Source organism: Enhydra lutris, unplaced genomic scaffold (genome assembly GCF_002288905.1).
Source record: "Enhydra lutris kenyoni isolate GAN:26980312 unplaced genomic scaffold, ASM228890v2 scaffoldscaffold20, whole genome shotgun sequence".
NCBI classification, from domain to species: Eukaryota; Metazoa; Chordata; class Mammalia; order Carnivora; family Mustelidae; genus Enhydra; species Enhydra lutris.
Genome location: NW_019154104.1, coordinates 3,729,435 through 3,751,805, shown reverse-complemented (window position 1 = coordinate 3,751,805; position 22,371 = coordinate 3,729,435). Strand labels below are relative to the sequence as shown.

At 37.3% G+C, this 22,371-nt stretch overlaps 1 protein-coding gene across 2 annotated transcripts in view; it reads left to right on the top strand.

Moving 5' to 3' along the window:
- LOC111148694 (cleavage and polyadenylation specific factor 2) overlaps positions 1–12,862 on the top strand; it is a 32,324-nt gene extending 19,462 nt beyond the window's left edge. The window contains exons 10-16 of one of the 2 annotated variants that reach the window (XM_022505482.1): positions 2,030–2,130; positions 3,391–3,591; positions 5,314–5,466; positions 7,056–7,281; positions 8,385–8,684; positions 10,075–10,209; positions 10,604–12,862. In XM_022505482.1, coding sequence (XP_022361190.1) covers positions 2,030–2,130; positions 3,391–3,591; positions 5,314–5,466; positions 7,056–7,281; positions 8,385–8,684; positions 10,075–10,209; positions 10,604–10,696 — 1,209 coding nt within the window. In that variant the 3' untranslated portion in view covers positions 10,697–12,862. The remainder of the gene's footprint in view (positions 1–2,029; positions 2,131–3,390; positions 3,592–5,313; positions 5,467–7,055; positions 7,282–8,384; positions 8,685–10,074; positions 10,210–10,603) is intronic. The other variant, XM_022505483.1, reaches the window with a different exon arrangement.
- The last annotated feature ends 9,509 nt before the right edge of the window (positions 12,863–22,371 follow it).

The following is a 22,371-nucleotide window of genomic DNA, read 5'->3' as shown; positions in this document are numbered from 1 at the left end:
ATGTTTGCCTCGAGGAAAGCCACGTGTGTAATTAAGTTAACTGGCCACTTTTTTCTTGGAACACCATTTTTATTTGAAATAATGACATGGTTATTCAGACCTGGGTATTCGGCAGATACTCCCCCAAAGATGAGTTAAGTTGAGCTTGAGTTAAGTTGAGCTTGTCACTCTAAAGAAAACAACTGATAGCATTGGTTGCCTAAGTCTGATAAAATCTAAGCTTCGAAGTTGAAAATTAGAATCTTAGAAAGGGATATGCCCATCACTGTGAGATTGACAACTGAAACTTAGGCGGCTTTGCTGATTGAGTCTGGTGGTGATATTTGCAAATGTGATTTTTAAAATATTGTCAACATTTGTAAGATCTGTGTAACTTGGTGCAGTAGTATTTTGCAAATAACCAATGCCTGTAGGTACAAAATAGTGCTCAGCTAAAAGAGCCATTCAAAGTGCAAGATAAATCAGTATATTTTAATATAACAGCATAAAAAGTTGTTGGTTTCAGATTCCACGTTACAACTAATCTTTAAGAAACTACCAGTTTTTGAGTTTTGATGTAATACCAAGGAATATTCATGGAAAGGCTATTTAAATATTTTCCCCTTTTCCAATTATACATCTGTGTGAGGCTGCATTTTCTTCATATGCTTTAACCAAAACAACATATTGCAAGAGATTGAATTCAGCAGATGTGAGGATCCAGCTGTCTTCTATTGAGCTAGATGTTAAGTTAGACTTGCAAAAATGTAAAATAATGCCATGCTCTCCAATATTTTTTTTGCTTTAGAAAATATAGTTACCTTTTGCAAAGATATGATGATGTTAATATGCAATGATTTTATTTTTTAGTGAACAGATGAGTACTTTAAAACTTTCTCATTCTTGATTTCTGATATGGTAGACATTAATAAATGTAATCTACAAAAAAAACCACAAAAACTCTGGGGTTCTCAGTAATTTTTAAGAGTCTAAGGCAATCCTGAGATCAAAATGTTGGAGAGATCTACTGATTTAATCATCCCATGTTGGTGGATTTTAAAGTTGAGTCTGGTTTTTTACTGTTACAAACATAGCTGCAATTGTACTTTTTTCCTTACACTTGGGATTGTTTCCGTAGGATAAATTCCTAGAAGTAGAAATGCAGTGTTAAATTACAGGCACATTTTTATGGCAAATCGCCTTCTACCATATTTGTGCTAATTTTTCCATAGATATATAGTAATTAGCATTGCCAGTCTAAAAGATTTTGCAATGGTATTACAGAGTACCTGGGTGGCTCACTAGGTTAAGTGTCTCTGCCTTCAGTTCAGGTCATGATCCCAGGGTTCTGGGATTGAGCCCCACGTCAGGTTCCCTTCTCAGTGGGGAGTCTGCTTCTCCCTTTCTGCCTCCTCATGTCCACCCCCCCAATAAATAAATAAATAAAATCTTAATGGTATTACGTTTCCAAAAAATTGCATTTTTCAAAAACCGGCAAAATGAGACATCTTTTCATAGCTACTGGTTACTTGTTTTTCTTATTTTGTAAGTTGCTTATATATGGATTTGTCCTTTTTTGACATGTTGATCATCTTTTTCTTAACTGATTGGGAAGAGCTCTTAGGAAAAAAGAGCCTCTGATAGTCAAGTAGTGCTGCAGATAATTTTCTCCATTCCCTATAATTTTATGAGATTTTTAAATGTCAAAGAGATGTATTTTTTTTTTTCATGTTGCCATATTTATTCATCTTTTCCTTTGTGGCTTTTGGGTTTTATGTCTTGCGTAGGCCTCACCTACTCCAAATTATAAAAATACTTATCCATATTTTCTTTTCCTGATTGGTGATTTTTAACCAGTTTAAATTAAACTCAGCCTAGAAATGTGGCAGCTCAATTTTGGTCTTAGTCTAAGGAGGATCTGTAATTGCATGTAATGGGAACTTGAATAATTTCAAATTTAAGATGGTAAATTCACAGATGTGTTACATCTCACACCCCAACACCTAACCCCTGATAACGATGCTTCCTTCTGTCTGCTGTTTTTCTCCAGTTGAGGAAACGTGTGAAGCTTGAAGGGAAAGAACTAGAAGAATACTTAGAAAAAGAGAAACTAAAGAAAGAAGCGGCGAAAAAACTAGAGCAGTCAAAAGAGTGAGTTATTTTCAGACAGATTAGAAGCTTATATGTAAATTACGTATAATTTAAGAACTTATTTCTAAGATACAAAAGTTTATTTGAAAATATTTAAATTTTCTTTGAGAAACAAAACAGATGAACATAGGGGAAGGGAAGGAAAAATAAGATAAAGAGAGGGAGACAAACCTAAGAGACTTGATTATAGGGAACAAACTGAAGGTCACTGAAGGGGAAATGGGAGGGGTAATGGGGTAACTGGGTGGTGGGCATTAAGGAGGGCAAGTAACATGATGAGCCTCGGGTGTTGTATGCAACTGATGAATCACTAAACTGTACTCTGAACCTAATAATACACTGTATGTTAACTAACTTGAATTTAAATTAAAAAGAATATGTATTTAAATTTTCTGTTGACTTCATTATTTTTGTGAACATTTTTAAATGGTGCTAGAATGCCAAGTTCTTCTAGTGCCAATTTTTTTTTGTTTTGTTTTTAAAAAATCAATTTTAGGGGCGTCTGGGTGGCTCAGTGGGTTAAAGCCTCTGCCTTCGGCTCAGGTCATGGTCTCAGGGTCCTGGGATCGAGCCCGACATCGGGCTCTCTGCCTGCCCCTCTGACTACTTGTGATCTCTGTCAAATAAATAAAATCTTTAAAAAAAAAAAAATCAATTTTATTTTTTAAAGAAATTTTTTTAAATGACTTATATTGCACATATATTTCTAATTTCTTATTCTCATTCCTCCCTTGTGTGGACATATTGCCACGTGGTATCATCCTCTCTCCTCTGAAGGAATGCCTTTGATATTTGTTTCATGGACTGCGCATCTGCAGGCAATATCCTCCCATCAGATTTTTCTGGGTTTTTTTGTTTGTTTGTTTTTAGTCTGGCAAAATTCTATTTTTTTTGAATGATATTTTTACTGGGAATATGGATTAGCAGTTTACAGACTTCACTCCTTTGTTTCTGGCAGGCAGTTTCAGACAATGCTGTCACTGTTTTCTTTGTTCCTCTGTAGTATGTGTGTGTGCATGCATTTTCCTTCACTGATTATGATGTACCTTAGTGTGTTGTGTTATTAAAATTTTTTTGAGTATCATCGAGACTTTCAGTGCTAGTATTAATGTATATTTATTAACTGACAGTTAATGCTATTTTACAAAATTACCAATCCAATAAAATTATCATTGAATTGATTCAAAAATAATTTTGTAACTATTAATTCAAAATCTTGTGGGGACTTGATGACATTTATCTATTCTATAATCTTCTTAGGGCAGACATAGATTCCAGTGATGAGAGTGATGTTGAGGAAGACATTGATCAGCCATCAGCTCACAAGACTAAACATGACCTGATGATGAAAGGTGAAGGTAGTCGTAAAGGAAGTTTCTTCAAACAGGCTAAAAAGTCTTACCCTATGTTTCCTGCCCCGGAAGAAAGAATTAAATGGGATGAATATGGAGAAATTATCAAGTATGTAAACAAAACAACTATTTCTTTCTTCCAGATTAGACTGTGTAGTTTGTGTGTAACTCAGTGTATCATTAGAACTCAATAAATTTGGACTTTCTGGTCATATCGTGTACTTTGATAGTTTCTGAGTACCCCACTTTGAAAGATACAGAGGACTTGTATAGTGTGAAAGTATAGTATAAAATAGAAAGGTTGCAGGGCATCTGGGTGGCTCAGTGGGTTAAGCCTCTGCCTTCGGCTCAGCTCATTGTCTCAGAGTCCTGGGATCGAGCCCTACATCGGGCTCTCTGCTCAGCGGGGAGGCTGCTTCCCTCTCTCTCTGCCTGCTGCTCTGCCTACTTGTGATCTCTCTCTCTGTCAAATGAATAAATAAAATCTTTAAAAAAATAGAGAGGTTGGGGAACATCTAAAGAATTAATTTTAAAGGCAGAGTAGCAGTTTTATTACCTAGGTATGTGAAAAGTTTAAAAAGATGAGCAAGACTTTTTTTCCCCATTTAAGAGAGGGAAAGTGGGGCACTACTTGGTCCTCTAAAATAGTGCAGAGGGAAAATAACAATCTAAATAGCATTAGTGAGTTTATTTACCATTCCACTCAATTAGTGTCCAGTCTGTTTAGCATATGGACAAGTGTTCTTTTGCTTCAATTTCCTTATCTGAAAAGTGGGGGTAAGATTTAAGTGAGGTTATATTTTTAAGGCCCTTAGCACAGAATCTGACCTGTGACTCATGACTCCTAGTAAATGCCCTTCAAGTGGTTGCTACTGCTATTATATGGATTACAGAGGGAGAAGTTGGACTCCAGGATCTGAGAAGCTACCATAGCAATCTAGGTGTTGGGCAACAGAGGCCTGCATTCCCAGAGAGGAGAGTGAGTGGATTTGGGGGTGGGGTGTAGATAATTATGGGAGGCGAGCAAGAACATTTTTAAGTTTGTTTTTTAATTTTTTTTTTTAAAGACATTTACTTTAGAGAAAGAGGGGAGAGAGAGTGTGGGAGTGGTGAGGGGCAGAGGGAGAAAGAGGATCTCAAGCCGACTTGGCGCTGAGCATGGGAGCCCAACACTGGGCTTGATCTCATGACCCCGAGATTATGACCTGACCCAAAACCAATAGTCATTTGTTCAACCAACTGAGCCACCCAGGTGACCCTGTTTTTTTACTTTTAACATACAACTCTCTCCATACTAGAAGTAAAAATGGAGAGATAGATGCATTCATGTTTCGTTGAAATGAAAGTAAAGGCTTTTGAGGGAGCTCATGATTTTGTATCTCAGTCTTCGTGGTAATGTGCCAACGGGGAGTCCTACGCTTTCTTTGGGCACAGGTGGGATAAGTGGGGCTCTTACAGAAATCAGAAGCTGGGATTTATAAGAACTGGGAATTGGCAAGAGAAACCATAGAGATGGAGAGAAAGAATGACTGAAAGGTGCAGGGCCACGTTGTAATAGTCCTTAAGGTAGCCACAGAGATCTTCTAATGGTGTAGGCTTCTTTACTAGCCCCCATGGTGTATTTTAAAGAGCATTCCTCAGGGGTCAGGAGGAACAGAATATATGCGGTCATTTGGTAATTGATATTATAAAGTTGCATTAGCTTTGCATAAGTTGTATACTTAAATCTGAGATACGTGAGATGTCTAAAACTTGTGCCATCTACTAGTTACGTATATTATATAATATTAGCTTGCCCGTTACTGCTTCTAATTAGAGACTTATCATTTAGACCAGAGGATTTCTTAGTGCCAGAACTTCAAGCGACTGAAGAAGAGAAAAGCAAATTAGAATCTGGCTTGACAAACGGAGATGAACCCATGGATCAGGATTTATCTGATGTTCCTACCAAGTGTATTTCTACGACAGAGTCTATCGAAATAAAGTAAGTGCTTTTTGTTGCATTTCTGAAACTAGATTATAAGATGAAATTTTAAGAACTTGAATTACGTAACTTACGTTGTTTCAAAAGTGAAATTTCTGAATATCCTCTAGTAAGTTTGTACTTTTAAAATTTAATTTCTTTTTCCATGCAAAGACCTGTGAAGTATGGTGGCATTTTGTTTTCATTAATGGTATTTGAATTCCAGTGTTATTGAATGGGTGGTGAGGTGGGGTTTAAACATTAAATTATATATTTATACAAAGAAACATTCTGGCCTTTTTTTTTTTTTTTTTAAAGATTTTATTTATTTATTTGACAGAGATCACAACAAGTGGGCAGAGAGGCAGGCAGAGGGTGAGGGGAGAAGCAGGCTCCCTGCTGAGCAGGGAGCCCAATGCGGGGCTCTATCCCAGGACCCTGGGATCATGACCTGAGCCAAGGGCAGAGGCTTTAACCCACTGAGCCGCCTAGGCGCCCCACATTCTGGCCTTTTTATTAAGTCTGGTAGCATGTGAACTTACGCAGGCCACAAGTTTAATTTTTCTAAGTGTTCATAAACATACTCCTTGACTTAAACATCTCTAGGGCCCCAATGTCTTAAAATTGTTACTATAACCTTAAGTAGTAAATAAACCTTTTTTTTTGTTTGTTACAGCTTGTAACAGCAGTAAATCAACATTCTGGAATTTTTTTTAAGTCATTAGAGAGCACAGTGGTTTATTTGTCTAGAGCTATTCTTTAGTATGTATTTTTGGGTATAGCTGATATCTAAATAATGCATATTAACAGTATCAGAAAATTCTCTCCTGAATGGCTGTATCAGTTTATATTTTTGCTAGTGGAGCAGAAGGCTTTTTTCATCCCTGTTTCCCTAACAACATTTGGCATTATCTAACTCTAAAGCTTTCCAGCCTGGTAGGTATAGAGTAACGTATCACTACTGTTTAAATTTGTCTTACTGTGGTTATTAGTTTATCTTCTTCAAATGCTTCTTACCGTTTTTGTCTTCTGTGAATTCCAAGTGCATGGCTTTCGTGCATTTTTCTCTAGAGGTTGCTGCCTTTTTGTTACTTGCAAGGGTTCATTGTATATTTTGGATATTAGCCCTGGTTGGTTTCAGACAATGCAAATATCCTCTCCCATTGTGTTACTTATTTATAAGAGTTTCCATGGTCTACTTTGTTTAAAAATACCTTTAATTTTGATGTAATGAAATAATATTTTCTATTACGGTTTTGTGATTACATAAAGAAGTCCCTCCTTGTCCATGGTCACAAACATAATTTGTACATTTTATTTTATTAAATTTAAATCTTTACATTTCTCTTTTATGGTTTCAACTCAGCCTGCTGTTGTATGTGACATTAGATCAGGATCCAGGTTTATTTTTCTTTATATAGTGAGTTATTTTTTTTCTAAGAGCTACTGAATAATCCCATTCAAATACATATCAACAGTATGACACATGTATTCCTAAAATCCTCATTTTATATATCCTATACATTTCTTTCCTGATGAAAGCCATTAATAACCTGGTTTTGGAGTTAACTTATAGAAAAATAAGCTTGAATTATCCTGTCTAATTACAGAGCCAGGGTTACTTATATAGACTATGAAGGACGCTCTGATGGAGATTCCATTAAAAAGATTATTAATCAGATGAAACCACGACAGCTGATCATTGTCCACGGACCACCAGAGGCTAGTCAGGATCTCGCAGAGTGCTGTCGTGCATTCGGTGGGAAAGATATTAAAGTGTACATGCCAAAGCTACACGAAACAGTTGATGCCACTAGTGAAACTCACATCTACCAGGTAAGTGCACTGGCATTTGAGCCACACAGAAACAAAGACTTTTTGTTGCAGATGAGGACAGGTATATTAGGAATTCAGTGGTGAGTGAGACAGACATGGTCCCCTTGTCTTAGTAGATCTTATGGTCTATGGGGCTTATAATAAGGAAAGATCATTTATCACATTGTTATTACCTCTGATGGAGGAAGTACAGGATGTTGTGAGACCCCAACCCAGATTTGGAAGTTTAGAAGAGATTTCCCAGAGGCAGTGATAACTAAGCTGAATCCTAACAGACGTTTAGATCAGTTATCAGGGTGGTATAGAGAGGGGGAAAGGGTATTCCAGGCAGAGGCAACAGCATTTGCAGAAGTGTGAAGGTGAGGGGAATGGGGAGTATTCAAGAATTCAGATGATTTATAAAAATTCACTGATGTCAAGGGTCTATTCCTAATTGGAAAAAAAAAAAAAATGGAGGCAGATATAAAAAAATAGGAGTAGCATAGAGGAGAGGTTAGATTTTTATCTGGTGGGGGGCGGGGGGGATAGTGTCAGTTAAAGCAAGAGCGATGTCTGGATTTGGTTGGAAAAAATGGGTTGGAATTCACCAGGCAGCAAAGTTATTCTGGGCAGAAAAGAGGAAGCAGCGTTCCAAGAATAAGGATGTGTGAATTCATGGTAATGAAGGAAACAGTAAGTAATTCAGTACTCCTGAAGAGCGGCAACCACTAGAGGATGAGGCTTATCAGTGGTTCTCAATGTTGGCTGCACATGAGAACCATCTGGGGAACTTGGGGGGTAATGGGGGGACTCAGTGCTCTGGATTTAGTCTCACCATTTGTGTTGGAGTCACTGAAGGTAGAACCTGGCATTAACATGTATTTTAAGAAATTGCCGTGTGATCCCAGGGTGCAACCAAGGGTTAAGAACCTTTTGGGAAGTAGACAGGGTCCTAATGATTTCATAGGTCACTAGGTCATTACCAGTCACAGTGAAGATCAGACGAGTGAAAGATTTTCGAATCTTAATAAGCATTACCAGAATTAGGAAATAATAATAATTGGCTATATTTTGTTGTTAATTTATACTCAGGGTTTCATCTTTCCCTTTTGCATCGTGTCTAGGTGAGATTGAAAGATTCACTTGTCAGCTCCCTTCAGTTTTGCAAGGCAAAAGATGCCGAATTAGCTTGGATAGATGGTGTCTTGGATATGAGAGTTTCCAAAGTGGACACAGGAGTTATTTTAGAAGAAGGAGAACTGAAGGATGATGGAGAGGACTCAGAAATGCAAGTGGACGCTCCTTCGGATTCCAGCGTTATAGCACAACAGAAGGCCATGAAGAGTCTGTTCGGGGATGATGAGAAAGAGACAGGTGAAGAGAGCGAGATCATTCCGACCTTGGAACCCTTACCCCCCCACGAGGTAAACAAGCACATGCTGCTTCTGTCTCTTCCTTAATTTGCCATCCTTTGGATTTTTCTTTTATGTTTTTAACTCTAAAATTTGTGTTTGGGGGCACCTGGGTGGCTCAGTGGGTTAAGGCCTCTGCCTTCGGCTTGGGTCATAATCCTAGGGTCCTGGGATCGAGCCCTGAATTGGGCTCTCTGCCTGCTTCCCCCTCTCTCTCTGCCTGCCTCTCTGCTTACTTGTGATCTTTGTCTGTCAAATAAATAAATAAAAATCTTAAAAAAAAAAAAAATAAAAATATGTGTTTGGTGTAGGCTGATTTTGGAGTTTTAGAAAGCAATTACTTAAGATGTGGTTGTGTGTGTGCACACACACGAGTATGTGTGTATATCCTGGATGGCAAGGGAATGATAATTTAAAGGAAATTTTAACAAATATTATAAGATACATTATTGTTTCATGATTTATTTTTTCAGTATTTAAATTTTGATTGTGAGGATTATATCACATACCTGCTTCCAGTCAGAAGATTTGTAGTTTTCTAAGACTGAAACTCTTGTCCTCCATTTTTGTATGTTGTCAATTCAGCTGAAATCATTTTTGGTTTTGATATAGTTAGAAATCTTTTATTAAATGCAGATAAATTTTTAATTTAGTATTTACATGTTCTCAGGAGATAACACTAGTTAGCAAAGATTTCTGGTAATTAACTTACAACAGCAGTGTTAAAACTGTGTCAACAGAGTCCTGTGTGCATGTCAGGGGACTCCAGGCTTTCTGTGCAGTAAGGAGTAGAGGGACAGCCTCTGTCACTGGATTCCCTTCTAGTGATGATCTTGAGATTGGGGGAGGAATAAGAATCTCTTTTTCTGTGTGTGCTAAAGCTAGTGCTCTTCAAGGCAATTTCCAAGTAGCAGCAATAGGTTGAGCCGCTTGTTTTTCTGATTCTAAAACCTTTTGGCATTCACTCTCAGGGAGAAGGGAAGGTGAAAGTGGGATCAGGGGAGAACTCCCCTCAGAACTAAGTGAAGGAGTTGGATCTAGAAAACCAAGTTTTTGGTTCAGTTTTGCCTACTGGCACTCTCCTTGACCCCCTCAGGCAAGTGGGTGAGTGGAGAGCATCACATCAGCAAATGTCTCTCTGTTTCTGTGAGGCATGACTAATAAAAATTGATTGGGAAACATTCAGAAAATCTGAAGGGCTTTGTAATGTTAAATAAGGAGGTAAAATTCAGAATAACAACTTGGAGTGTGATTTACAGCCTTCATACGGTCTGTCAGAGGTCTTCAGAGAATGACAGAAAGTATCTCAGAGATCCTGTGTTAGTTACTTCACTTTATTCAGTACAGCTGTGTGTCTGCTGTTTTATCTGAAGTGATTCTTTCCCCTTTAACCTTTTCTAAGGTTCCTGGACATCAGTCAGTTTTTATGAACGAACCAAGACTGTCAGACTTCAAGCAAGTTCTTTTACGGGAGGGGATTCAAGCTGAATTTGTAGGAGGTGTACTTGTTTGCAACAACCAAGTAGCAGTCCGTAGAGTAAGTGTGTTTTTAATAAGGGATGAGTTGAACAAGTACTTGCTTCTGATGCGTTGCCATTTTGAATTCTGTAACTCTTGACTGGTAGTTTCACAAACTGGAGACCATAATTTATATTCATAATGATGACCTTGAAGGCTTATGAAAGGGACTGTCAAAGAAATGATGTATAATTTTATTATAAATTTTTATTATTTGAATTCTGACATTTACATGTCTACGTTAGATTCATGACTCGAATGTTCTATCCGTGTTCTATGCAGAGCAACCCATTCCAGACCAATCACCAAATAATCCAGTTAATATATCTTTTTTATTATGTCTGCATATTGATGATTAGGAAATGTGCTAAAGAGTTTTTTTTGTTTTTTTTTTTTTTACTTTTACTTTCTAGACGGAAACTGGACGCATTGGATTAGAAGGCTGCCTTTGTCAAGATTTTTATAGGATAAGAGACCTTTTATATGAACAGTATGCCATTGTGTAAAGGACATGATGTCAAGAAGTATCTGTTTGACCTTTCTAAGAAAAAGCATTCTTATTCTAAGCTTTTCCTTTTTTGTTTTGTAACATACAAAAAGAATTGCCAGCAAAATTTAACATGCATTAGTTTTTTTAAAAAAAGTGTAAATACAGTCCATTTTGCTAATGTTTAAGTGAGCATTCTACCTTTTGGCTTTCAGAGTGATAGAGATCCTAACAAGTGTGCAGGCCAGAGAATTGAGGGTGATTGGTTTCCTCTACAGACCCCCTATTCTAGAAGGGCTTTTTACTTGAATAAAACAATGCAACTTAGCAAACCAGCTCATGGCCTTAGAGAAACATGTTTGCATGTTGTGTTGCAAACGGTTTCTTACATTTTCTGGAATGAAAAGTGAGAATTATTTAGAAAAGATGTGCTATATAAAAAGAAAAAACAAAACAAAACTGGTGAAATGGTTTTTTGAGGCCTATGTGTTTAAAAAACAAAAAACAGTTTGTGCTCTAACTGTTCTTTGGAATTCTGATAGGCCGTTGTCTTCACATGGGGCATATCTCCTTACCCTACCTGTATTTCCCAGCTATTCAGTCTACTGGAAGGTGGTGCACATTTGATTCAGAAATCAATTTTTATTTCTCCCATTTTTTGTTTTATCAAGATGTTGTTCAGTTAGAACTACAACACCATCCTTTGAATACACATAATGCAAAAGAACTCCTTGCCATGTTACAGTCTTAAGGATTCTCTATGCATTTTAGCTATCAGCTAGGTTACTTATTGGAGACCCCTCAGTGCTGTTTTTAAGGAAACAGATGTTGAACATCATTTTATAAGGTAATAGTATAATTTAATCAAAAGGTATAAATGTTTCATCTCTTAGGCTTGCTCCCTCCTAAGGTTGCTGAAGCAGTGGATGGATTTTATACACCTAAATACAAAAATAATACTGAAGTTGGTTAAGGTCATCCTTTCTGTGTTCCTGTCTTTCTTGGGGCTGGCAGCCCTGGTACAGTATAAGCCACTTGTGTTTAAGAGTAAACACTGAACATATGCAATTTTCATTGAACCTAAAAATGAAAATCATGTTACCCTCTTGTAATCTGCTGATGCTTTTTCATGTGTAGCTTGATTGTAGCCGTCCTTGATCTTTATTTCTTAAGTATTTAAGCCCTCTTCCACATACTTAGCATCTTTAGAAGGATCATACCTGTTTAACTTATATGGATCTATGTATAGTATAGTACTACCCAATGATATCAGACTGGGATTAATATTTTATTTCAAAGCTGATGGAGAGTTCATTGTGGATTATAGTGCTAACACAAAGTTACAGTCTTCTGATACCAAAAATCAGAATGCAAAACAACATTACAGAAGGTGACGATAAAGAGTATTTTTTTTTTTTTTTTTTTGGGAGAGCTTTGAAAAAATTTCACATAAATTCTTGTTACTGAAGAGAGTAAGCCTGGAATCCTATTTATATTCCAGGGGAAAGAAAGTCTGCATTTGTTACATGGCTTGAAGCATCTGGTTATACATATTATATTGCAATACTGATACTGAAAAATTGTTGCTCGCTTAGCCTTCTTATTGTCCTATGAAGAAGGAATTAAATTTCAAAGTACTGCTTGAAGACGGCTGTGTGAATGTCATTGCAAGAGCAAAACTTTGACCTGTTTCTGGATGACAGTGCTAAAATTTCAAAAGGAAGACATTTGTTTAGCTTTAGTCACTTAAGAAAAATATAAATTCAAAAAATAAATCATGAACTCGGAGGAACTTTCAGATTTTGTTTAGAGGCAAATTAAATACAAGTGGACGATCAACTGATACGTATAAATAATTTGGTTAAAAATAAATTTTATTGTAGTATTTGTTTTAATGGATTATAAATGTCAAGTATCATTGCAAATGTTTCTATTTTCATGAATCAGTAGGTGGTCTGAAATAGAAGTGAGGAAATCAATTTTCTAAGGAGGGCCTTTTATAAAAAAATTGAAATTCACATACCATAAAGTTCACTATTTTAAAGTATATAATTCATTGGGTTTAGTATATGTAGAGTTGTGCAACCCTTACCACTCTAATTCCAGCACATTTTCATCCTCCCCAAAAGGAGCTCTATACCCATTAGCAGTCACTTCCCATTTTCCCTTCATCTCAGCCCCAGGCAACCGTCAGTTTATTTTCTGTCTGTATGGATTTGCCTATTCTGAGTATTTCATAAAAATGGAATCCTACAATATGTGGCCTTTTGTGTCTGACTTCTTTCGCTTTGTATAGTATTTCCAAAATTGATATTACAGCCTGTATCAGCATCCTTTATGCGGTTGAACAATACTCCATTGTGTGGATACACCACATCTTGTTTATCCATTCTTCAGTTTATGGACATTTGGGTTGTTTCCACCTTTTGGCTCTTAGAAACAATGCTGCCATGAACATTCCTATCAAGTTTTTTGTGTGGATGTATGTTTTTAGCTTTGGGAGGTTTATACCTAAAAGTAGAATTGCTGGGTAATAAATATGGTAACTCTTGAGAAACTGTCAGTTTTCCAAACTTTATTTCTAAAACTACTTCCCAAAGTGCCTATACTATTTTACATTCCACCAGCGGGTTGCGAGGATTCCAGTTTCTCCGCATCTTGGTGACACTTGTTACTCCCTCTGTTTTTTATTTTAATCATCCTAGTGTGTGTGTATAGGTTTTCATTTGAATTTCCTTAATGACTAATGATAATGAGCATCTATTCTGTGCTTATTGGCCATTTGCATGTCTTTAGAGAAAGGTCTGTTCAGATTCTCCTGCCTATTTTTTAGTTATCTTTTTTGTTGTTGAATTAGTAGTTTTTTTTTGTTTTTTTTTTTTTTTAAGATTTTATTTATTTATTTGACAGACAGAGATCACAAGTAGGCAGAGAGGCAGACAGATAGAGAGAGAGGTGGAAGCAGGCTCCCTGCAGAGCAGAGAGCCCGATGCGGGGCTCGATCCCAGGACACTGGGACCATGACCTGAGCCGAAGGCAGAGGCTTTAACCCACTGAGCCACCCAGGTGCCCCGAATTAGTAGTTTTTAAATAAAGTTTGGATACTTAAATCCTTATCAGATATGTGATTTGCAAACATTTTCCCCATGCTTTGTTTTTCACTGTCTTGATTGTGTCCTTTGTAGCATAAAAGTTTTTAATTTTGATGAATTATGCTTTATGCTTTTCTCTTTTGGTTCCATGTGCTGTTGGTGTCATATCTTAAAAACCATTGCTTCATCCAGAGTCACAAAGATTTATACCTGTTTTTTTCCTATGAGTTTTATAGTTTAAACTCTTGAAGTCTTCAAATTCTTTAGAGTTAATTTTTGTATATGGTTTGAGGTAGGGGTTCAATTTCATTCTTTCGCATGTGGCTATCCAGTTGTCCCAGCATGGTTTGTCGAAAAGACCATTTCCTCATCAGATTATCACCTTTGTTGAAAATCCATTGCTCATAAATGTTTGAGTTTGTTCTTGGACTCTCAGTTCTATCTCATTGATTTATGTAATACATCCTTTTGCCAGTACCACGTTGTCTGGATTCCTGTTTATTAAGTTTTGCGATTGGCAAGTGTGAGTCCTCCAACTTTGTTCTCTTTCAAGATTGTTTTGATTTTTCTCGTTCTCTTTGAATGTCAGTGTGAATTTTAGAATCAGCTTATCAGGGTCTGCAGAAAACCCATAGGGGAGAAAAAAAGTAGTTGAAATTTACAGCTTAAAATCATACGGTGTTGCAGCTGAGGAAGACTGGGATTCATCTAGTTCAGCTCACTTATTTTACTTTTGGATGAATCGGCCTCAGGAAGGGAAGGGATTTGCTTGGGAGCCTCATAGCCGGTCAGAGTGGAAACAGGACCCAGCTTTATAGAATCCCTTCATTGATCTAGAATCCTTACAGAACGCACTGAACACTAAAATAAGTGTGTTGAACTAGATAAGTTCCACAGTCCCTACTATAACATGAGGTGTAAGGCTGTAAATTTCAACTACTTGTCTTCTGCACTGGCTGTGTTTTCGTTTCTTAGTTTATGTTCACTTTGCGTAAGTACTAGTGATTAGTACTTCAGCGATTGAGAGGTTGACTGTTCCGGTGCTACTTGTTCCTTGTCATCTCCTTCCCCTCTTATTCATCCATTCAACAGCTACAGAATGAACATGAAAGTGAAGATGTAGTGGGAACTAGAGAAGGAACATTCAGATCTGCCTACTTGAGCAGAGATCAATGAGGGGTAATTTTCTTCTCCTTTTGCCTATCTCTTTTAACTACCTTAGTTGCATTTATGAGAAAATACCAAAAATTCCCAAAATAAATAAACCTAGCATTTTGCTGGAAGTTGAGGGTATCTTTGTTCTCTCCTTTTTCTCCCCCCTCCACCCCCGCAGCGTGCACACACAGCTCTCTTTCTTGGGGGGAGGGTGCTTTTCATTTATGACTCAAGCCTATTTCGTTTTAGTTCTTGAAGTCAAAATATGATTTCAAGGAGCAAAATAGAAGTTTGGGGAGTTTTAAATTTCTCTTCACTGTAGTTGAAGTATATGTGCTTTCTTTTGTGAAATTGTTCATGGATTCCATGGGTCCTGCTCAAATTTTTGATACTGAGTGATTATCTCAAGTGGAGAATGTATAAAGGATTCATAAAGTCTTACTACATCATTTTCTGAGTTTTTCTTGATTGTAATGTTAATATTCAACTGATCATATTTCCTTTTTTCCTCTGAAAATTTTGTTTTTAAGGCACTGCTAAATTGTACATTCACAACTAGTGAAGTCCTTCAAACAAATCTGTTTTTATTTTATTTTTTATTTTATAAAAAGCTGTTTTTATTCCAAGGGTGCTGCTGCAGTCTTCGTTTTTAATATTTTGGGAGTTCTCATTTCTCTTTAGATTCATTTACCAAGCTTATGAGGAATGTAAATTATTTTAGAAACAGCTTTCAGTCTTGACCCAACATGACATTATCACTTGACTCTAAATGATGGGGGTGGGGGGAGATTAAAAAAAAAAACAAAAACCTCTTCTTTAGACAGACATTTGCTACCATTGGAGATTTTTTATATTAAACATTTAATTCTAAACTATAATTAAAAGCAGAATATACAAGAAATCATAAAGATAATCTAATTTCCAACACAAGTCATGGTTTAGGTTAAATTTCATATTTAAATAATAAAGGATATAAGTCTCTAATGAGACTGTAAATCCTTTATCAGTTATGAGAAAAAATTACTTGAATGTACAGGGCTCAAATTCTCAAGGTTTTTCAGTATCATATATGTGATTTTTTTTTTCAAGGAGATAAACTACTGCAAGAAGAAAGAAGCATGTTTAATGAAGATTCAGAATATTGTACATTTTTAACTATTAAGTAGGATTTTATTATCTACATTAGTGTCCACTCAGAAAAGCTTCTTCCACATTTATTTCAGCTACTCTTTTGAATAGTTTACCTGAGATAATGAAAGCATCAAGCAGAGATTTCTCCAGTAGAATAAAAACCAGTATAATAAATTTCTTATAGCTGAAAGATCACTTTGTATATATTTCATTCTTTAACTTACTTTGAAATAATTTTAAACTGATAGAAAATTTACAGTAATTTAAAAAGTTATATATCACTTCTGTTAACATTTTGCCCTATTTACCTTATTCTCTCCATATACATATTAATTTTTTAACTATTTGATACTAAGTTGTGGTTATGATGTCCCATTAGCCATAACTAGAGTAATTCCATCAAAATCAGGAAACCAGTACTTATAAAATTCTACCATTTAATCTACAGATCCCCATGCAAATGCTACCATTTACTCTAAAAATGCCCTTAAGATAATCCTTGCATTTTTGTTCCAGGGTCCTGTCCACGGTGCTGCATGTGCTCGGTTAGGTTTTCCCTCCTCTTTTCCACAACCTGGAGCACTTCCTCGGTTTCTCCTTCTTTAACAGAAGATTTTTTAAAGACCTTGATATTTTTGAAGAGGGCTGCCTCCTTACTTTGTAGGATGACCCTTACATTGGGGTTCTCTGATGCCTCATGGTTAGAATCTGGTTATGAATGTTTGGCAGGAAAAGCAGAGAAACGATGCTGTGTTCTCTGTGTTCTATCAGGAGGCGTTTGGTGTCTGTTTTTGCTGTTACAAGTGATGTTAATTGCTAATAACTGGTTATGTCTGCAAGGGTTTTCCACTGTGAAGTTAATAAGTAGCTTGTACTTATTAATTAATGAGGAATAAGTGTCTTGTGGGGAGCTGCTTTGGGACTATATCAATATCTGTTTTTGTAAAATATTCTCTGGTTTTAGCATCCATCGATGATTCTTATCTGAATCGGACATTGCCAAATGGTGGCTTTCTAATTATACTCTTGCCATCTACATGTAATTGGCATTCTAGTGTCATACTTTATCTTCTCTCCCACTTATTTATTTATGGCAGTATGGAACATGGATGCTGTTTGATAATCTACAAACTAATGTGATTGATTCTCAGTCTCCAGTTTCCCTAGATCTGGCTAGTGGGAGCATTCTCAAGCTGGCTTCTGTGTTCTTGAACATGGCCTCAGGTTCTTTTTTCCTTTTTTAAAAAAATTTTTGTGAAAAAAACAACATTAAATCATCTTAACCATTTCATGTGTACAGTTCAGTAGAGTTAAGTGTATTCTTGTTGTTGTGCAACAGAGCACTTGCACTTTTCCGTCTTGCAGCACTGCGTCTCCATACCCCTTAAGCACTAACCCCCAGGCCCTCCTCCCAGCCCTTGGTAACCACCTTTCTCCTTTGTTTCTGTGATTTGTGACTGCTTTAGATTGTGAGTGGAACCATAGAGTATCTTTTTTGTGACTAGCTAATTTCACTCAGCATAAATGTCCTCAGGGCTCACCCATACTGTAGTTTGTGACAGGATTTCCTTCCCTTTTACTTAAAAATTTTCCTTCCTTTTGAAGGCTGCGTTTTTCATTGTATGGATATACCACATTTTCTCTTTTTTTTTCTTTTTCTTTTTTAATTTAAAGATTTTTATTTATTTATTTGACAGAGCAATCACAAGTAGGCAGAGAGGCAGGCAGAGAGAGAGAGGGAAGCAGGCTCCCTGCTGAGCAGAGAGCCGGATGCGGGGCTTAATGCCAGGACCCTGAGACCATGACCTGAGCCAAAGGCAGAGGCTTTAACCCACTGAGCCACCCAGGCGCCCTATACCACATTTTCTTTATCCATTTATCTGTCAATGGACATTTGCGTCATTTCTCCCCCTTTGCTGTTATGGCTCATGCTGTGATGAACGTGGGTGTGCAAATATCTCTTGGAGATGTGGCTTTCAATTCTTTGAGCTATGTATCCAGTGGAGTTGCTGGGTCATATAGTAATTCTATTTTTAAGTTTTTGAGGAACTTCTAGTTTTCCATAATGGCTCCATGGTTCTTTGCACCTATTCTCCCTTTTAGGCACCACAAAGTATTTCAGGTTCCATCTTGTATTATTCCTATCCCAACCTGGGATCAGATGTTTCTCCAAAGAGTCCTGTTTTGGTTTAGTGGAGAATGGTATTTACTTTTTTTTTTTTTTTTTTAAGAGCAAGAGAGAGGTGAGGGGGTGCAGAGGGAGGCAGAGAGAGAATCTTAAGCAGCCCGATGTGGAGGCTCCATCTCACAACTCTGGGATCATGACCTGAGCCAAAATCAAGAGTCAGTCACTTAAGTGACTGAGCCACCCAGCTGCCCCAGTGGAGAATGGTATTTAGAAACAAGATCTGGGTGCTGGGTTGTGCTCATTGCCACCGTGCTATCATTGCTGCTAGGTCTTCTGAGCAGAGTAGGGAATATATACATCCATGTTTGCTCCTCATTCACCCATCTCTATATATTAAAAACTATACGTGCACACAGATCTCCAATTCCTCTTCCACAAGTTTTATTCTAGTCCCCCCCCCCGTTATTTTTACCTCCTTTACCCTATAGTAAAAAATGTGGGTCCCATAATCCTCAGTATATTCACTTATTCACTCCCCCTGTGATTAACCAGTCTGACCACAGGTCTGACTGCTTTCCTCCCAGCCCCTTGCACCTGGCTGCCATGACTCCAGTGTCTTCCCATCCTTCTTTTTATTCTTATTTTTATTAACATATAATGTATTACTTGCCTCAGGGGTACAGGTCTGTGAATCGTCAGGTTTACACATTTCACAGCACTCACCATAGCTCATACCTTTCCCAATGTCCATAACCCAACCACCCTCTCCCTCCCCTCTCCCCCCAGCAACCCTCAGTTTGTTTTATGAGATTAAGAGTCTCTTATGGTTTGTCTCCCTCCCAATCCCATCTTGTTTCATTTTTCCCTTCCCTACCCCCTAATCCCCCACTCTACCTCTCAAATTCCTCATATCAGGGAGTTCATATGATAATTGTCTTTCTCTGATTGACTTATTTTGCTCAGTATAATACCCTCTAGTTCCGTCCATGTCATTGCAAATGGCAAGATTTCTTTTGATGGCTGCATAGTATTCCATTGTGTATATATATACCACATCTTCTTTATCCATTCATCTGTTGATGGACATCTAGGTTCTTTCCATAGTTTGGCTCTTGTGGACATTACTGCTATAAACATTCGGGTGCATGTGCCCCTTCGGATCACTACATTTGTATCTTTGGGGCAAATACCCAGTAGTGCGATTGCTGGGTTGTAGGGTAGCTCTATTTTCAACTTTTTGAGGAACCTCCATGCTGTTTTCCAGAGTGACTGCACCAGCTTGCATTCCCACCAACAGTGTAGGAGGGTTCCCCTTTCTCCGCATCCTCTCCAACATCTGTCATTTCCTGACATTAATTTTAGCCATTCTGACTGTTGTGAGGTGGTATCTCATTGTGGTTTTGATTTGTATTTCCCTAATGCTGAGTGATGTTGAACATTTTTTCATGTGTCTGTTGGCCATCTGGATGTCTTCTTTGCAGAAATGTCTGTTCATGTCCTCTGCCCATTTCTTGATTGGATTATTTGTTCTTTGGGTGTTGAGTTTGAAAAGTTCTGTATAGATTTTGGATACTAGCCCTTTATCTGATAGGTTGTTTGCAAATATCTTCACCCATTCTGTCAGTTGTCTTTTGGTTTTGTTAACTGTTTCCTTTGCTGTGCAAAAGCTTTTGATCTTGGTGAAGTCCCAATAGTTCATTTTTACCCTTGCTTCCCTTGCCTTTGGCAATGTTCCTAGGAAGAAGTTGCTGTGGCTGAGGTCGAAGAGGTTGCTGCCTGTGTTCTCCTCAAGGATGTTGATGGATTCCTGTCTCACATTGAGGTCTTTCATCCATTTGGAGTCTTTTGTGTGTGTGGTGTAAGGAAATGGTCCAGTTTCATTTTTCTGTATGTGGCTGTCCGATATTCCCACATCAATTGTTGAAGGGACTGTCTTTTTTCCATTGGACATTCTTTCCTGCTTTGTCACAGATTAGTTGGTCATAGAGTTGAGGGTCTGTTTCTGGGCTCTCTGTTCTGTTCCATTGATCTATGTGCCTGGTTTTGTGCCAGTACCATACTGTCTTGATGATTACAGCTTTGTAATAGAGCTTGAAGTCTGGAATTATGATGCCACCAACTTTGGCTTTCTTTTTCAACATTCCTCTGGCTACTCGGGGTCTTTTCTGGTTCCATATAAATTTTAGGCTTATTTGTTCCATTTCTCTGAAAAAAATTGATGGTATTTTGATAGGGATTGCATTAAATGTGTGGTTTGCTTTAGGTAGCATAGACATTTTCACAATATTTGTTCTTCCAACCCATGAGCATGGAACATTTTTCCATTTCTTTGTGTCTTCCTCAATTTCTTTCATGAGTACTTTATAGTTTTCTGAGTGCAGATTCTTTGCCTCTTTGGTTAGGTTTATTCCTAGGTATCTTATGGTTTTCAGTGCCATTGTAAATGGGATCAACTCTTTAATTTCTCTTTCTTCTGTCTTGATGATAGTGTATAGAAATGCAACGGATTTCTGTGCATTGATTTTATATCCTGACACTTTACTGAATTCCTTTATGAGTTCTAGCAGTTTTGGAGTGGAGTCTTTTGGGTTTTCCACATAAAGTATCATATCATCTGCAAAGAGTGATAGTTTGACTTCTTCTTTGCTGATTTGGATGCCTTTAATTTCTTTTTGTTGTCTGATTGCTGAGGCTAGGACTTCTAGTACTATGTTGAATAGCAGTGGTGATAGTGGACATCCCAGCCATCTTCCTTATCTTAGTGGAAGAGCTCTCAGTTTTTCCCCATTGAGAATGATATTCGCTGTGGGTTTTTTATAGATTGCTTTGATGATATTGATGATATGTACCCTCTATCCCTACACTTTGAAGAGTTTTGATCAGGAGGGGATGCTGTACTTTGTCAAATGCTTTTTCAGCACCTATTGAGAGTATCATATGGTTCTTGTTCTTTCTTTTATTAATGTATTGTGTCACACTGATTGATTTGCAGATGTTGAACCAACCTTGCAGCCCAGGAATAAATCCAACTTGGTCGTGGTGAATAGTCCTTTTAATGTACTGTTGGATCCTATTGGCTAGTATTTTGATGAGAATTTTTGCACCTGTGTTCATCAAGGATATTGGCCTGTAATTCTCTTTTTTGATGGGGTCTTTGTCTGGTTTTGGGATCAAGGTAATGCTGGCCTCATAAAATGAGTTTGGAAGTTTTCCTTCCATTTCTATTTTTTGGAACAGTTTCAGGAGAATAGGTATTAATTCTTCTTTAAATGTTTGGTAGAATTCCCCTAGGAAGACATCTGTCCCTGGGCTCTTGTTTGTTGGGAGATTTTTGATGACTGCTTCAATCTCCTTTACTTGTTATGGGTCTGTTCAGGTTTTCTATTTCTTCCTGGTTCAGTTTTGGTAGTTTATACATCTTTAGGAATGCATCCATTTCTTCCGGATTGTCAGATTTGCTGGCATATAGTTGCTCATAATGTGTTATTATAATTGTTTGTATTTCTTTGGTGTTGGTTGTGATGTCTCCTCTTTCATTCATGGTTTTATTTATTTGGGTCCTTTCTCTTTTCTTTTTGATAAGTCTGGCCAGGGGTTTATCAATCTTGTTAATTCTTTCAAAGAACCAGCTTCTAGTTTTGTTGATTTGTTCTACTGTTCTTTGGTTTCTATTTCATTGATTTCTTCTCTGATCTTTATTATTTCTCTTCTCCTGCTGGGTTTAGGCTTTCTTTGCTGTTTTTTTCTCCAGCTCTTTAGGTGTAGGGTTAGGTTGTGTACTTGAGATCTTTCTTGTTTCTTGAGAAAGGCTTGTATTGCTATATATTTTCCTCTCAGGACAGCCTGCTGCATCCCACATATTTTGAACAGTTGTGTTTTCATTATAATTTGTTTCCATGTATTTTTTCAATTCTTCTTTAATTTCCTGGTTGACCCATTCATTCTCTAGTAGGAAGCTCTTTAGTCTCCATGTATTTGAGGTCTTTCCAACTTTCCTCTTGTGATTGAGTTCTAGCCTCAGAGCATTGTGGTCTGAAAATATTCAGGGAATGATCCCAATCTTTTGGTACCTGTTGAGACCTGATTTGTGACCCAGGATGTGATCTATTCTGGAGAATGTTCCATGTGCACCAGGGAAGAATGTGTATTCTGTTGCTTTGGGATAGAATGTTCTGAATGTATCTGTGA